Below are 17,827 nucleotides of genomic sequence, written 5' to 3' on the forward strand. Positions count from 1 at the left end.
TTATTCTACACTATCATGCTCATATTTATAAAACTCAGTGCCTCTGTGAAAGGTAAGGATGACTTCTGCGTTTGTGGTGCAATCAGAACATTGCGTGTGTTGAAGTTGTTTTAACGCAAACCAAAGATGCCTTTTAAAAAACAAGTTTACATCATATTCTTATGCATGCCAGTGCTGTGTGTGAGGTAATTTAAGGTGGTTCTGACAAGTGTCGTCGGCATCTTCATATCTGGTCACATGGGCGGCAAGCCACTCCCATCCGGTTACATGGGTGGCAAGCCACTCCCACAAAGGAGGCCACACCCACAGAGTAGGTTCGAACAATTTTTGAAACCCACCACTGAGACATAGGGAACCTTTTCATGCAACTGCAGTGTTTTGAAAACAAGATTCTCATAAGTGAGACCAAAAGAAATGATTTTACAGATAGGGTATTTTGTCGCTCAGGTTCAATTGCGGGGTCCTTGGTATTCTGCCCTCCAAATTGCTCTCTAAGCTTGTGGTACCACCAAGTTCAGAAAACACAAGACTCCACAAACAAATGTTTGCTACTCTCTTGCATTTGAGTAATAAAACTTGGTTGTCTTCATTGTAGCTATGCATGGTTGGGACTGATTGCTATTTGAATAGGAAACAAGAAGTGATTGGGTTTGGAAATTCTGCTGGGAAGTCAAAAACCACCCCGGCAGAAGGGAAGGGTCAGCTATCTTCTAATGAGGTAATAAATAAAAAAATCCTGCATGGATGTTTTCAATAAAGTCCTCAGACTTCAAATTTAGTTTGGAGACTTTTTCTACTTCGGCAACTATATTCAGCAAACATCACAGAAAAATAAAAAAAGGTAGCCCGTGTAAGAGGTATCTGATTACTAACAGTGTCTATTGTGCAAGGACTTTGGTAGTTTGCACTGATATCCCAAACAACACTTTACAAAAATGGCTTTGTATACCTGAATCAGATTGATTCCTCTTCATATAGAAATTATTCTGCTTGTAAATTCTGAGTGGTTTCAAACCAGGAAATGTGTCTTGTGTAAACCTCAGGCGGTATCATGAGTTTATGATTCACTGTATATTGCATGAATCCAGGCAGATGGATTGAGCAAACCATAAGTAGCGTGCAGTATGAAATGAGTCATTATATTGATCCATATTTCCCCAGGTGATCAGTTAAGTAGCTGTTCTGTGTTGATAAAGTAGCCAGTATTCATAATAACAATGAATTAAAGGATTTACTTGGTAGTTTTGTCAAACAGAACAATCAGAAATAGGAACGTTGAATTGGCACGAGCCGCTGAACTACTCCCTGTAAGATTTAAATGCCAAAGGTTCACACTATATATCTTGCATATGAAATAGTATTTTACCAGGCAATTTAAATGTAGGTTTTACTACTGTTGTATTTATTTAACTATATAAATATTTAAAAGCGCTATTGATTGTTAAGTAGGAATTCTTGATTATATGCACAACAATAAAGTCTGGAAATAAGTAATATAAAATGATGTTATATTGGAAAAGATATTTTAAAGGCATAATCACTTATCATCTATATACTACGTATATAGTTTGTAGTTTACGTCATTTTTTATTTAATATAAAAAGGAAATTACTAGGCAAAAGTCCTTCATTTTGGTTAACTGTGGCTCTCCATCAATGAAATAAAAAGTACTTTCTTCTAGTAAATTTTAAATCACGCTGAGATTCCAGGGGCATGATGGCTCAGCGGTTAAAGATGCTGGAGCTGATCAGCTTTACCTTTACAATGATATTATTAACGTTACATTTAAGAAATTTTCGAGAGGAAGGGCTTTCAGTGACTGTTCTGAATTCTTTAGATGACATATAATCGGTAAACACAAATTAGATAAAGCAAGTATTTTAGCATAGAAAGATGGACTTCAATCTTTCATAGCATCAAGTTATTAACTTGAGTTCCAAGAACTAATATCGGAAAATATGAAAAAAAAATTAACTTTGAAATTTAAGGAATAATGATTTCATAGCAGAAACAGAAAATAATTAAAAAAAACACCTTCATTTATGCAGTCTTCAAAATTACCACCTGGAAAGAGAGCAGATCAACATGTAGATTTCTTCTATTATTTCAAATTTCCAAAATGTTTATAGCTTGAAGATTTACTGAGAGTACTGGTGAATAAGTATAACCTCCAAGAAACGTTTTTTTTTTTTTTGACAGTTGCTGGTATTGGTGAAATCTGCTTTGTTTATTCGGTCCATCAAGGTGCAGTAAAATCATCAGTCAAACATGTAGTGATGTCTGCAAAAATGAAGAATATATTAAAACATTTACTAAAGAACTTACAACATAGGACACTATACATTTATTGGTTAAAAAGATTCTACCATGTATGGAAGTTCCAGGGGCTGAAGTAGAAGCCACACAAGATTTAAAGCTGATCAGCTTGCTTTCCTATATCACCTCTTATGCCCAGTTTCTCCCTCTACAACAGTGTTTCTCAACCTTGGCAACTTGAAGATGTCTGGACTTCAAGTCCCAGAATTCCCCAGCCAGCGAATGCTGGCTGGGGAATTCTGGGACTTAAAGTCCAGACATCTTCAAGTTGCCAAGGTTGAGAAACACTGCTCTACAAGCAGATGGAAAGGGCTGTCAGGAAAGTGATATAAGACAAATGATATCTAAACCTGTTGCCCAGCTGGCACATCACTTTGCAGACTTTCAAACTGTCACCAAGGCTGCAAGCGGAGGACCTCAAAAACAATTGTACACCTCCATGGACAAAAAGGCCAGATATTTTTCTCTCTCTCTTCTACAATGTCTTCACAAAAAATAAGGTTTGTGCTTCTGCTGGCAGCCCTAAAGGTCAGATTTCAAAACATCTTTTATAATAAATGAAATTATCCTCATGGATTAGGAATAATAGAAAATGCTATTTTATTCATATGACTTTCTGCGAGGCTAGGAGCTTGCATTTTTTTTTTGCAGAGACAATATAGCTAAAATTGGCAGCTAAACGTGATATAAAGATTGCCAAAATTCTCTCTGGAAGAAAGACAGATCTGAAGTTGTCCATATGTATTTTAGACAGGATTTTTGTGAGCAGACAGCAGAAACATTCATTTTGCAGCCACTGGAAGTGGCAGTCCCATCACACTCTGTTTAAATGTAGCCTTTCAGGATTAAAGGTTTGACAAAACTTCATCTTTTTGTCTTTAAAAATTTGGAATTTTATCTTTAAGATCGAAAAACCTTCAGAACCACGAGTCTACCAGTTGCTGGATGGGATTCTTCATCCCATCAGTTTTAAAAGAAAGAACATCAGCTTTGCAAGATCTTTATATTTTTAAATTTCTTCTAATATATAGCAAAAAGGTTCTATCAAGAGTTGTTCCTAGGAAGCTTCATACATTGCTAAGGTTTGTGAAACTAACTTAAAGACAAACAAGAAAAACAAGAAAAAAAGTTTGCCTCTGCCTCCCAGCATCCTTTTCGTATTCATCTGGCTAGCATCCTTGCAGCAAACAGCAAACAGCCTGGTCAGCGTCAGCGCGTTATCAGAGCCCCAGCATGTGGCTCGTCAGGTCTCCGCTCCATTATGCCACCAGTGGTCAACTGAGCTGAGCTGCTCCCACCGCTGGGGAACACTGGAGCCCTTGCTGCTGATCAGCTGTTGGCAGTTGGATCAGCCTCCCAGAACACTGCCGATCAGCTGCTCTAGGTGACGGTGATCACCGTCGTCATTCACCGCCACTGTTCACCACAGCCACATTTGGTGGTGGTGATTAGTGGCGGCAGCAATCCCTGCCGCCTAAAACAGTTGATCAGCGGTATTCCAGAAGGCCGATCCAACCGCTGCTCAGCAGCAAAGGCTCCAGCGCTAGCAGTGAAAGGCGATGGCGAACAGCGCTTCCATCCCACCCCACCCCCTCGCCCAACCACAATATTTGCTCTTTAAGATGCACAGACATTTCCACCCATGGAGGGGGGGAATGTGTCTTATAATGTGAATAATACAATACTAGAATTTTTTTACAGGAACCAAAAGTTACCACTGAAGATGAACAAATCACTCTGGACATAACTAAAATGGATCTAGGGTGGATTTAAAGTGATAACTTATAAGACAAAGATAAGAGATATTGGATTTACAAATGTAATTGGGCAATCATTTAAAAACTGAATAATACATTAAAAACTATCCTTTTAAACTGAAATATAATAGAATTACTGGAGTCAATTTCTTGAAATTAAAAGTGGGCTTGAAGGCTAATAAGAATTTTGAGAAAAAAGGAAAAGATATTAAAAGAAAACAAGGGTTAGGATTTTATTTATGTGATCAAAGAGTAATTGGAAGAAGGAATATGATTAAACAATGAGTTCTTATTTTTGATTATGCTTAATGGTTATTTGAATTGGATAATTTGTCTTTTGAAAATGTTTAATGGTATAATGGATTAGTTTTTGATATCTAAATAAAGAGTTATTATTTTGGTAATGTTTAGTAGTTTTTAATTCTTTTCTGCATGTTTAAATGTTGAGAGAGGGAGGAAGGGAAGTTAGATTAAATGAAAAGGAAGATTATATACCTCCATTATTAGGCATTTTTGTTTATTTTTATTGGATATTTGCTGATTTCTAAGGAGAACAGAAGATTTAGATATTTTTATAGAAATTAGGGGGAGGTATGGAATGAAGAGGTATTTGACTGTGTTTTGAGAGGCACTGATAAATTATTAATGTTGAATATATATCTATTGGGTGTAAAATGTAAGTTTTTGAAAGTGGGTTCTGCGCTTTCTAATTTTTCTTCTTTTATGAATTATTTTTGTATTGCTTTTATATTTGTCTTGTCTGTTTAATATAATCCATAATAAAATTATGTTGAGAAAATGGTACTTTATGGTACCTTTTACAGAGACCTCATTACACTCACCCTTTTGAGTTTTCAAGGTTGATCACAGCAATTTTGTAAATTCTGACCAAAATCTTATTACATATAACGTCACAAAATTCCGTGCAATAGCACATAGAGCCTGACATGAGATACAACAAGGCCACTTTTGTGAATTTAATTTTGTCATATCAGTCTTGGAGCATTTTAGATTTTAAATGTTTTTATGTAGGTTGACGACACTGGTCAATTCTCTAACAAATGACTTACTGTACAGACTTACAAACAACACAATTGCTTAGTCATTATGCATTCTATCTTGCTTGCTTTGGCTATAATTTCTTTCTTTCTATTCCTTCTTGTTTGCTTTGGACTAAATAGTGGATTAGAAAAATTCACGTGGCTTGTGATTCTGAGTATCTGAATGAATTCATTTAAAGTTGATCACTGAAAGATATACGAATTCTCAGTTACAAGAGGGTAATATGTATAATATGTGTATGTATTTGAAGGGTTTATTATAAAATTCTTCATTTTTCTTAGGTATTCTGATGAAATCCATATTCAGAAATGTATACACAATTGCCTTAGGACTATATCATTTCAGATGGCAGACAGAATTGTATACCTCCCTAGATCTTTTTAGAAAATCCATACAAATAAAAGATATATTCTAGGCTGTTTCTAGGTACATTACATACAACTACATATCACTTGATGATCATCACAACTGAATGTGTATTGTTATTTTAAAACGATTGAATCTGATGGAGGGCATAAATGTTCTCGCTAATATGTTCACCAACATGACATCAGATGTTGACAAGCATTTTGCATTAATTCAGGGCTAGAATCTTTGTGATTGACTTCCTTGCAGGGAAGTGCAGATTTTAGTAAAGTTTACATCTGGTGTGATGGAGGTCTTGTTGGTGACTTCGACTTCAGTGTTCTATATCGCATCTGTGCTATGGCTGGGCCACCTTCCTCTGATTCTTGGGGGCAAAGTGTGCTCTCCAAAGATTTACTTATTTAAAAATGTCATCCATTTTCCTACTTTAAAAGCATGAGTGAATTTTATGCTATGATCTCGGAGTGGTGTTGGAAAATAAGCAGATAGAATTAATATTTTAATAATAAAACATGTAACATTTATTTATTCAACATCAAGGCTAATATATGTATTTGTAAGGCTAATATATGATAATGGTAATTTAGAAATCTTTTAATAAAGCAAGGTTCCTTGGCTTCAGATACTGACATGAAAGTTCAAAATCTGGAGTGACAAACACAGCAAAGGGGTTTTGGGGTAAGACAAAGAAATGAATGCCATCCATTTTATATTTTTGTATCAAAATACAACTGGCAATAGTCCTCAGATAGCTTAGCAAATTATATTGGCAGCTATTCCAGACAAACATGAAAACGTTAAGAAGAAAAAAGGAAACTAGCTGCTACTACATGATGCAATTCCTAGAAGAGTAACATGCCCACACTCATAACAGAGACAGCATCACTGCAAAATTAACAGTTTACCTGTGATGTGTGTCTCTGTGTCTGCCAGCTGTAAAAATGTTTGGATTCAGGTGAGCAGTAGTAAATTGATACCAGCTTCTGAGTTGGATTTTTTAAACAAATACTTTGGAAGGGAAACTCCAGGGAAACATAAAATAGCTATGATACTTTTAATAGTTATGCTTCCCATCTAGAGCTTTTAGTTTCTATTTTCACTATATTGTTGATCCAAGAAATCTGTTTTTTCTGTTTACATGAACATTTACCTAAAGTCAAATAAACTTACAGTCACATAAACAATTTGTGCTGATTGTAAGTTCATAATCTTAGGATGGAGGATAAATGTGAACATTATGGAATAACAATTGTTCCTTATGTTCTATTTAAGATGTATATTCCTCTATATATAAACAGTTCATTTTTATATAATACTCTAATTTCCTGAAAGAGATAGAGCAGTTTCTGTTTAAATTAATATTTCTCTTGTACAGACATAATAATTTACAATGTCTATTTATTTAGAAATACATTCTAGGCTATTTAAAATGGCTGAGTTTTTGTATGTAGAATTTCAGCTAAAAATTGCATCTCTTCTAACTGAAGAGAAAAAGTTACTTAATTCAAAGGCAATCAAATTTATTTAAAGCATATATGTACATGTACATAAGACAATGAGGATGCAAGATCTCTAGTTAGTTCCTTAGCATAATTATCATCAATGCTCCCAGGAACAGAGAAATGCATGTTGCAATCAAGTACAGTTGTTGCTACTGTGTCTTTCATCTGCCCCATGAGACTTTTGTAAATGCAAATGCCATTTCATCAGCTCTCTCCTAGTAAAGAACTTTTAAACAACGTTATCCATTTCCTGCAACGTCATGTGTGTGTTTGTATATGCCAAACGCAATATACACATTCTTTTGAGAATACAGTTAGTTGTGTGACTCCCATAAACAGAAGAAAAAGATGGACAAATTTGTATCTAACACTGCTGGTTTCTCTGGTTTTTTAAAATTATGCACAGGAAAATGCATTCTTAAGTGAAAATGTTTGCATTGTACATAATGCTTCATCTTGATGGAATGACAAAAGGAAATTTATCATCAGAGTGGAATAGTTTTCATAGTGGCCTTACATGTTCCTCTGATACCACTTTAAGCAGAACGGGCTGAATCATTTAAACAGAACTGCCCATCCAGTTCTCTGGGGATGTGACAATCTACACAATCGGTTCACACAATCCATGACAATCCACACATCAGCCAATTTTCAGATAAGCCAACCCTCGCACTGTTGGCATTTTGGTTAAAAATTTGAATGTCAGCTTATATGCAGATGGATTATATCTGAGTATATACAGAGTATTATCATATATACTTGGAGATAAGCCCATATGTAGATAAGCCGAACTCATCATCTAAAATTCTATAGACTTATCTGCAAGTATATATATATATATATATATATATATATATATATATATATATATATATATATATATATATATATATATATATATATATATATATATATATATATATATATATATATATATATAGTTGTTCGGGTTTTCTCCCGCGTAGAATTGGAGATGTCTTGGCGACGTTTCGACGAAGTCTCATTCGTCATCTTCAGGCTGCTTCAGACTACTTCAGGTTTGGTGTTTCCAGGAGTAGTGTAGAAACACCAAACCTGAAGTAGTCTGAAGCAGCCTGAAGATGACGAATGAGACTTCGTCGAAACGTCGCCAAGACATCTCCAATTCTACGCGGGAGAAAACACGAACAACTAGAGACCTACATACTAACACCCGCGAAAACCTCAGAATATATATATATATATATATATATATATATATATATATATATATATATATATATATATATATATATATATATATATATATATATTAGTGTCACAACCCCTGGTAAGCCCCAATTATGGGAGGAAGCTAACTGCTTCCAACATCTGTCAATCGGCTCGTCACAAGAGTCCATCACGACAGAAACCCAATATTTTTACTGTTGCCTTTTGTTATACTTGTGTTTTTATTTGTGCTGATAAATAAATAAAGGGAGACTAGTATAGATCTATTTCAAGCTATTTAGCTCTCATCAGCTAGCCATACCCTTACTGGGATTCGAACCTGTGCTGTATTGCATCTTAGGCAAACGTCTTAGCCATCAAGCCACAGGTCTCCTCCTTATCAGCTGAAGCCAGGGAAGAAGGTATATATTAGTGTCACAACCCCTGGTAAGCCCCAATTATGGGAGGAAGCTAACTGCTTCCAACATCTGTCAATCGGCTCGTCACAAGAGTCCATCACGACAGAAACCCAATATTTTTACTGTTGCCTTTTGTTATATTTGTGTTTTTATTTGTGCTGATAAATAAATAAAGGGAGACTAATATATATATATATATATATATATATATATATATATATATATATATATATATATATATATATATATATATATATATATATATATATATATGTATATGTATATATATATATGTATATATATATATATATATATATATATATATATATATATATATATATATATATATATATATATATATATATATATATATATATATATATAATATCTTGCCACTCTTATCAACCACAAAAAATGTTAATAAAGAATTTTAGCTATGCTCAATTGAATTTGTTCTTCATTCTTTTCCTTTATTTCAGTTACTATGAAAGCAAATCAAATGGGGATTTATGTTGTGACATGTTTGCTGGTGAAGAAATTGGGCTATTTCCACCAAAAAAAAATTTGGGACCAAGTTCTCTGTAGATGTACAAATACAAATCTGTGAATGTGTAAATGATATTGAAGCACAATTCAAGGCTAGTAGTCTGCAGCTACTTCTTTTGCATTTTTTTATCCTGAAACTTCTTTGTTGCAGATGTGTTAATTTAAGCAATTTAGCATGGAATCCTTTTTTGTGTTTGAACATTTAGATATTTCATAGAATTAGAAGAATAATTTCAATTCAATCTAGTAAATGCAAGATGAGTGGTAGAGAGTTAAAACTTTTCTCCCTCCAAGTAAGGAAACTCAAGCAAAGCTCATTCAAAAATCTGGCAAGAAAAGTTCAACAAATATGGAAAATATTGCAGAACAAATAAGGAAAGATGGCCACAAATGAGACATTCCATTCAGTCATAAAAACAGGCCAGTCACATGATTTCACGGTCTTTTTTGGAACAGTTGTTAGGTGACTGCAGTGGTCGTTAAGTGAACCAATGCTTTGCACCGGGTGCAATTTTTGCTGAAAACCAGGAATAAATGCTGGCTTTTGGCCAAACCATCATAAAAAGCAGATCGTGTGACAGTGGGACCCTGCAAATGGCTGTGAACGCAGCTCAGTTGCTGAATGCTATGTTTGGTCACATGATTACAGGAAGCGGGGGACTATTGGAACTTAGAACGGTGTTTCTCAACCTTGGCAACTTGAAGATGTCCGGACTTTAACTCCCAAAATTCCCCAGCCAGCGAATGCTGGCTGGGGAATTTTGGGAGTTGAAGTCCGGACATCTTCAAGTTGTCAAGGTTGAGAAACCCTGACTTATATAACCTTAGTCATAAGTAGACCCAGGTAGGTCCATTGCAAGTCAAGGACTGCCTGTATTTCAAAAGCAGACATTTAATCAGTCAGCATTTTCTTGTGTCATGTTAATAGGGAAGGGTGGCCTAATCTGTTGAATTTGATTTTGCCTAGTTTTCTCATTTTTTTCAAACTTAGCGCCACAGTCTCCTGTTTAATTCGACTATCCTTTTTCAAAATTCATATGTAAAGGTTCTCATCCACATTTACATATCACTATATTTTTCCTAATGAACACTCTTACACATTGTGCTTTCCTTTCATAATGCACTCTTGTACTGTTTTCACTTTCCACACATTTTGAAATATTACTTCATTCTGTTTTGGAAAACGCAAATACATTTTCCCATTTGATTAACGTGTATGAAAAAGTTGCAGAATTAAGAAATAAATGCAAGTAACGTAGCCCTGTTATATAAATATTTCACCTATAAGTCACATGGCACAATTTTCAGCTGCTCAGTTTTTTCCCTCATCATTTGGAATGGAATCTTATTCATATTCCTTTGTCACTATATAGAAAAGAATAGCGTGGCACGACATAACCGCGAACGTCAAAAGTGCGCCGACAACACCGCGGCGCTAAAACCGCGATGTCAAAAGCGCGCCGACAACAGCGCGCTGACAGAAGCGCGATTTAACTTAAGGTAAGGTTTAGGGTTAGGGTTAGGTTTAGGGTTAGGTTTAGGGTTATGTTACAGCGCGCTTCTGTCGGCACGCTGTTGTCGCGCGGTTTTGACGGTGTGGTTTTGTCACCGCGCTTTAGTCACACGCGCTTTTGTCGTACGCGCATTTGTGGTGGAACCAAGAATAGTGTAAATACTATTCCCATAAAATAATTCAAATGTTACAGTGAGAGATTATTATAGTAAGAGGCAGATAGAATGCATTTTTGCCTGGTGCAAACTATGTAAACCATTAAAAAAACGTATTTGGTTGGAAAGCATATCTCAACATCATTCATCTTTGAATAATACAAGACACAGTCTCCAAATAAAATATTAAGAAATTGTCTGATTTAAATGGAATCACTTCCAAGGAAGGCGAGCAGAGTTAAATCGATGAAACATTTATAACTAATAGATATGCTACTCCCTGAAACATAAATGGCTTCCTTTCCTTGGGGATCATTCATCATAGAAATTTGCTAAATGAGTATGTAACTCTGATACAGAAGGCTAGTTTTCAGTTGAGGCAGGGATATAATGCTGACTCATTGACCAACCTGAAGAGCTGGCCATTTAGGTTCTTGGAAAACTCCGTTCTCTTTATCCGCAGGCTGGTTTTGCAAGAGTTAAATCAATGTCCCAGCAACCCATTGAGTGCATCTCTCCAGCAATGCTCTGCTGCCCAGCAGCTTCCTCCTTCCTTTTCAGGATTGCACTGGAAATTGCCCAAACAAGCAGAACCAAGCAGACTGCAAAGGTCACACCTGGCGTGTGGCCAGCTTGCTCTCCGGCTCCAAAACTGTACCCCCAATTGCCAGGTTCAGGGCAGCCTATGTTTTGCCTCTTTTGTTTCCCTTTTCTTCCCCCAGCTGTTCCATTCATAGGCCCGAGCTCAGCAATCTGCCCTTCCCAGAAAAAGAGCCCCTTATTAAGCTGAGCTAACTCAAAGGGCCAGCACAGCACGTGCCACTCCTTATCGGCACCATCTCAAGATCCTATTCCATGGTGCTTAGGCAACAAAAAAAAGTAAATGGTTTTAACTCTCATTGGCTCCCCTGCAGCAATTCAAACAAAAGTGGAAAGCAACAAAGACATTTTCCACCATGGCAGGTGTTGGTGTCAAATTCTGCCTGAAGCAAACAGGCGCAAGAAAAAGAAAGAGAAAGAAAAAGAGAGAGAGAGAGAGAAAGAAAAGAAGGAAGGGAGAGGGTTTTCTAATAAAGCTTAGACATTCAGGGCCAGAGGGCTACGAATAATATTCTTCTTAGTACTCCTTAGCGAACCAGACATAAACAAGAACCATTTGATCTTAGAACAAACCCAGTGGAAAAGCAAGAGACCAATCAAAATTAAATGACAGCTATTTCAGCTTCATGCAAGCAACAGAAGGAATCTAGTTAGTAAATTGAGAATGACGCCATGTGAGCAAACTCTTACCTTTCTCAATTACCGTAACGAGATCATTACATATTTTAATCTAAAGGGAAAGAACACAAATGTATGTAAATATGGGAATAGTGCACCTGCTGCTCTGATGACAGTCTTATACACATATTATTACAGAGTTATTAGAGGAGAGGAGGACACAAGTTGGAAATAAACCTAATGAGCATCAGCAACATTATGAAATAAGATGTAGATAGTAATAATTCTACAGTGCTGTTTTTGCTTACTTGAATACATTGTCTAACACAGTTTATTAAAAGTTTGAAAATTGTACCTGGAGTTATCATGCAAATAGAGTAGAATATTGGTATATTCAGCTTTATTACAATCTTCCCCCAAAACTCAGAGTAATGTTTCTCTTTATACAGCTGTGAACTTGTAAATAAATATTTAGAATAAATGGATATCGCCCAATTACACAAACAAATCCCTCCTTACTGTTTTGTTTTTACAGAATGGTGGAAGTTTGTATTTTTGACAAATATGATAGAATATTGTTGTACTTGTTATATTTTCCCATCCCCTCAATTTTTAAAGGTTTTACAGGTGGTCCTCGAGTTACGAATGTAATGGAGTCTGCCCATTCCATTAGTAACTCGATTCATGGGAGTAAATCTCATACCGTGAACGTGATCACTTCCTTTTGCTGACGCATGCTATAATCAAATGCACGGCTCATTAAGTGCACGAGGTGTCTTGGGGTGGGAAAGGCCATGGTGGGTGGGGCTAGTGGTGGAACAGGCCACCTGCTTCAGACCACCCAAGGCCTCCCCGACCCACAGATACCTCATTCTCCATCTTTGGGATTCCCACAATTGCTCCCCCCTATTTTGCCACGCCAGGTAACTTACCTGATGAAGTTCTGTCTCCTCTCCAGCTTCTTTCTTTGCCTGCTCTCTCCTTTTTCGTCGCCAAAACCTTCCTCAAGCAGTTTGGCGGCAAGAAAGGAGGCCTGGAAGGGCACGCATGCCCTTCTGGGCCTTTCTCACTGCTGAAGCACTTGAGGATGATGTCGGTGATGAAAAACGAGGCCCAGGAGGAGTGCCTGTGAAGACCTGGCAAGGGGGTGAATAGGCAGGGCGAATGTTGCAGAGCCTCCGCGGTTATTCAAAAGGGTGAACAACTGCCGTGGTGCTGCAGTATTACTAATTTCAGGATTTGTTCGTAAACCCTAGGGAGTGCTTATCGCGTAACTTCGAACGTTCACTAAGGGAACGCTTGTAGCCCGGGGATTACCTGTATAAACTAGGTTTTATACTAAACAATCTAATTCAGAATGAAGTGTTTCTTTACCACTTGATTTTTGAACATGTTCCATGACATACAATAACTTTTAGGATTCTGAATTTTGATGAGCTAGCAAATCATTCAAGGGACGTAGCTTGGCCCTCTGATAATCTTACGATATGGGAAGTTATATAGAGAGTTTAGAAGATGAATAAAATACATAATGTGGCACACAATCACATTTCCCATACTTTCTATTTCTCTAGCTCATCATTTTCAATCTTTTGGGTTATTAGCAAATCTACCCTTCAAGGCACAGATGGCAAAACATTACAGTGTGTCAAAATGATTACTCTTTTGCTCATGATGTTATAAATACAACGTTATAAAGATATCAAGGTAGGAGTGAGACATCTTTAACTCTCAAAGGAATGAAGTATGAGGGGAACTGGTTGATATCCTTTTGTAATTTAATAATCCTAATATATTGACTGAAGAACCATTTGGCACTATCAAATCCCATCAACAACAGTACAGAAGATGCAAGGCTGTAACAGGTTAAAGCATAATGTAAACATTTTCTTTGGACCATTTTATCATTGTAGCCTGCACTAAGTATTTTTGAGGACTCCAAGAGCTTGAGACATGAAAAATAACTCCCAAATATATAAATATCTAAAATCCCCCCCCTTTTTTTTGCCAATTTTGTCCTGGTCTCTTTGCAAACCCTCCACTGGTGGAGGATAGTTAATAACCAGGTTCTCATCTACACAGTAGGAAATAATGGCTCCCAAAGTTCTTCTTCATCCAATACTACAAACTGAAGTTCAGCAACAGCACAATAAAAGATTTACTTATTTGATTTTGCAGATGAAATTCCTTTATCATGAGTCTCTGCACCAAATCATTAATAAAAATTAGGTAACAATGGATCTGGAATACAAGCTTTAAGACAGGAACTAGGGTAGGCAACTGCCCATTGCTATTGTTGCATATAGATATCTTCATGCAACATCTAAAATTAATACCAGAAGCCTCTGATCCATGATCTCTCTTCAGAAGCTTATTCCATCAAAGAACTGTAGAACTGAAAGCTGATTCAAATTTTACATTTAAGATTTTTCAAGGTGCGTGTTTGTGAGTGTGTACACACAGAATATTTATTTATTTATTTATTTATTTATTTATTTATTTATTTATTTATTTATTTATTGGTCTTGTATGCCGCCCACTCCCGAAGGACTCCGGGCGGCTTACAATAAACAGAGGAAGGGGATAAATAGACAGACAGACAAACAACAGTTTAAAATACACAACATTCATAGTTACAGTGGGGCTGGCTATTTCAACAGCCCCCCCAGCCTGCCGGAGCAGCCAGATCTTAGTGGCTTTGCGGAAGGCCGGGAGAGTAGTAAGGGTCCGGATCTCCACGGGGAGCTCGTTCCAGAGGGCTGGAGCTGCAACAGAGAAGGCTCTCCCCTGGGGAGTCGCCAGCTGGCATTGGCTGGCAGATGGAATCCGGAGGAGGCCTAGTCTGTGCGATCTAATCAGGTAATTGGCAGGAGGCGGTCTCTCAGGTACCCAGGTCCGATGCTATGTAGGGCTTTATAAGTAAATATATACACTGTATGTTGTAAACCTGGACACTAATCAGTTGCAACTAACAGGCCTGGTCCTCAGCTAATATGTTCTGCACAGATATTTTATGAGTTACATATAATTCCTTTACAAAAGTTACATTAGTCAGTTATCTTGTACTACCAAGCAGCCTGTTTGGTGAGACCCTATTGTAAACATCTGGTTGATTGTGGTGGTGGGGGGGAAATCAGCTGTGGGGGAAAATAAGAGAGCCAAAAGCAGCCCCTGAGCTACAAGCATGCCCTTTGCCTTTGCATTTTTTGTTTTTGAACAGTCCCCGCAGCCAATCCGGGCATGCCTTGTCAGCAATTGGATAAAGACACCAAAGGTCAGTTTTTGGTGAAGCACAGGGCAACAGGGGGTCAAAAGGGCATAGATGGGGAGGAAGCTAGGTAACTGGGGGGGAGCTGAAGTGCCTTTGTGGTTTTAAGTGTGTTTGGACTGCCCCGTATCTGAAGTTCGATCATATATTGGGGGTGCTGGAACAGTCATAACTTTGGGCACAAGCTGTAAGTTCCTTAAGAGCTGCTTAACTCATTCCTTGCATCAGACTTCACACAAAAAGAAACAATAGCCCAGCCTAGGGGTCACCAACTTTTCGGAGACCACCAAATTCATAATTTTAAATCCCGCAGACCACTAATATGATTTGCCTAATGACTGGCTGGGTGGGCGTGGCCAACTCGATGCACTCATGTTGAGGGGGCACCTTGCCAGCCTCTACTCACCACTCCTCACCTGCCCACCCGGGCTCCTTAGGGCCCCAACAGGAAGCAGTTGCTGGAGCTAAGCAGCCACCGTGATAAGCAGTTGGAAAAACAGCTGGCTCAATTCAAATTGGATCTGACTGAGAAGGAGGCTCAGCAGAAGCACCTCACTGAGGACTACGAGCATAGGCTTTCCAAGCAGAGGGAAGACCTGCTGGAGTGCAAGGCCAGGTACCGGCACCTGGAGGCTCAGTGGGTTGAGATGGTCAGCCAGTTCCAGGCCATGATGCTGTTCCCACTGGAACAAGGCCCTCTTCGCCACCAGCGGCACTTCCCTCCAGCCTTCGGCCAAAACCCCACAGCAGGAGGCTGAAGCAGACTCCAAGTCAGAATTTCTGCTCCCCTCTGACCAGCACAAAAAGACCCAGAAGGGGAAGACTCTTTGCAGCAACACGAAGATTCATTGCACATATCTGGCTCAGGGGCATAGTTTGAGGACCCCTGATTTAGTGCAATATAGAAAAGGCAAACAATTTTTCTGTGGACCACCAAAATTTTATCGTGGATCACCAATGGTCCATGGACCACCGGTTGGTGACTGTTGGCCCAGCCTACCAAAAACAATTACGTAAAAGATGGACTAGAAATAAAAATTAAAATAAGCAAGAAAATGGAAAGAAAACACCTGTCTGATCTTGATTAATATAAATCACCAGGACTTGATGGATTACATGCCAGAGTTCTGAAGGAGCTGGCAGATATTATTTCAGAACCATTGTACCACATCTTTCAAAAATTTTGGCGCACTAGATAACTAACAGGATTGGAAAAGAGTTGATGTGGCTCCCATCTTCAAAAAATTTGTGTGTGGGGGTGGGGGGGTGGGAACAGTCCCAGGAAATTACCAATGAACCTAATATCAATACTTGGGAAGATACTGGAAAAGGTAATAAAAAAACATCTGTGAATATCTAGAACAGGGGTGTCAAATTCGCAGCCCCCGGGGCAGAATGCGTCACATGCCAGTCTTGCCCACCCCCGGTTTAGCGAAGGGGGAAAAAAGTCATGATACGTCACGTGATGACAACGTGACGACGCAAATTTGTCAAACTAGAAACTAGATCGTGATTATGATTAAGCCCAATTAGAGGACTGAAATGATATAGTTTCCAACATCTCTATCAAAGTGGCAACAAGAAATTACATTTAGTATACAGACTTTAGTATCACAGAAAACAGTATGCTACAGATGTAGGACTAGATAAAATGTTAGGAGGCAACACAATAAAGCTGATATTTAATTACCCTTTTTGTCCCAACATGGCGTGGAACTATATTGTAATAAATGTTAATAAGGACTAGGATCAGGGTGAGGCCGAATTTTGTCTAAATATGATACCGACTGTTCTAATCCCTTTGTGGGAGATGTATAATGAAAATTAGATGGGTGATATTTTGCTATATCTCATGAATCTCTTGATAGCTTTCAACACTATTAACCATAGCATCCTGGCTTGTCTTGTGGGCACAGGGCTTTGGGGAAGGGCATCCTTTCAGGAGAGGGTGGTGGAGGATGTCTCTGACATCTCAGGTTTCTGTCTTGTCTTCTTTGCTTTTTAACATCTACATGAATCCAATAACGCAGGTCATTTAGGGCTTTGATACAGAATGCCATCAATATACTAATGCAGCTCTATTGTTTCTTAAATCTAATTCTGAGAAAACAATCACTATCCTTGAATGTTGCTTAGATTTAATAATGGTCTGGGTAAGGGAGAACAAGCTGAAAATAAATTCAAGTAAGATTAGACAACTCATGACCTGTTCAGTCAGAGATATTTCCTTTCCAGATTCCTCAATGCCTTCAATAATGGCATTGCTTCTAATCCACTTTAAAAAAAAAAAAAAACAGGCCTTAAAAATTCAAGGACATATTCAGAGATGTATCTGCCTTGAAAGTCGGAATGGTATAATTTGCTGATGCCACCTTGCCACCACCTCACCTCCATCATCTAGCCATGGCCATCTCGCCACGGGACCTCAGCCAGGCCAATACACTGTGAGGAACAACTTGCTGCAATCCTGGCCCTTCCACTCTGGTTTCCAAAGCCGGCCTGGTTTAAGGGAAGCAA

General features: G+C 37.9%; 1 protein-coding gene across 2 annotated transcripts in view; it reads right to left on the reverse strand.

Annotated features, from left to right (window-relative positions):
• Window positions 1-638: 638 nt before the first annotated feature.
• Window positions 639-17,827, reverse strand: part of RALGAPA2 (Ral GTPase activating protein catalytic subunit alpha 2) — a 192,220-nt gene continuing 175,031 nt past the window's right edge. For both annotated transcript variants that reach the window (XM_087721899.1, XM_087721898.1), the window contains 2 exons: window positions 12,115-12,154; window positions 639-2,280 (listed from right to left, as the gene is read on the reverse strand). In XM_087721899.1, the coding sequence (XP_087578025.1) occupies window positions 12,150-12,154 (5 nt within the window). In that variant the 3' untranslated portion in view covers window positions 639-2,280; window positions 12,115-12,149. The remainder of the gene's footprint in view (window positions 2,281-12,114; window positions 12,155-17,827) is intronic.

The sequence above is a fragment of the Thamnophis sirtalis genome, unplaced genomic scaffold (assembly GCF_051295495.1).
Source record: "Thamnophis sirtalis isolate CommonGarterSnake01/CBP01778 unplaced genomic scaffold, rThaSir2_p1.2 scaffold_8, whole genome shotgun sequence".
NCBI lineage: Eukaryota > Metazoa > Chordata > Lepidosauria > Squamata > Natricidae > Thamnophis > Thamnophis sirtalis.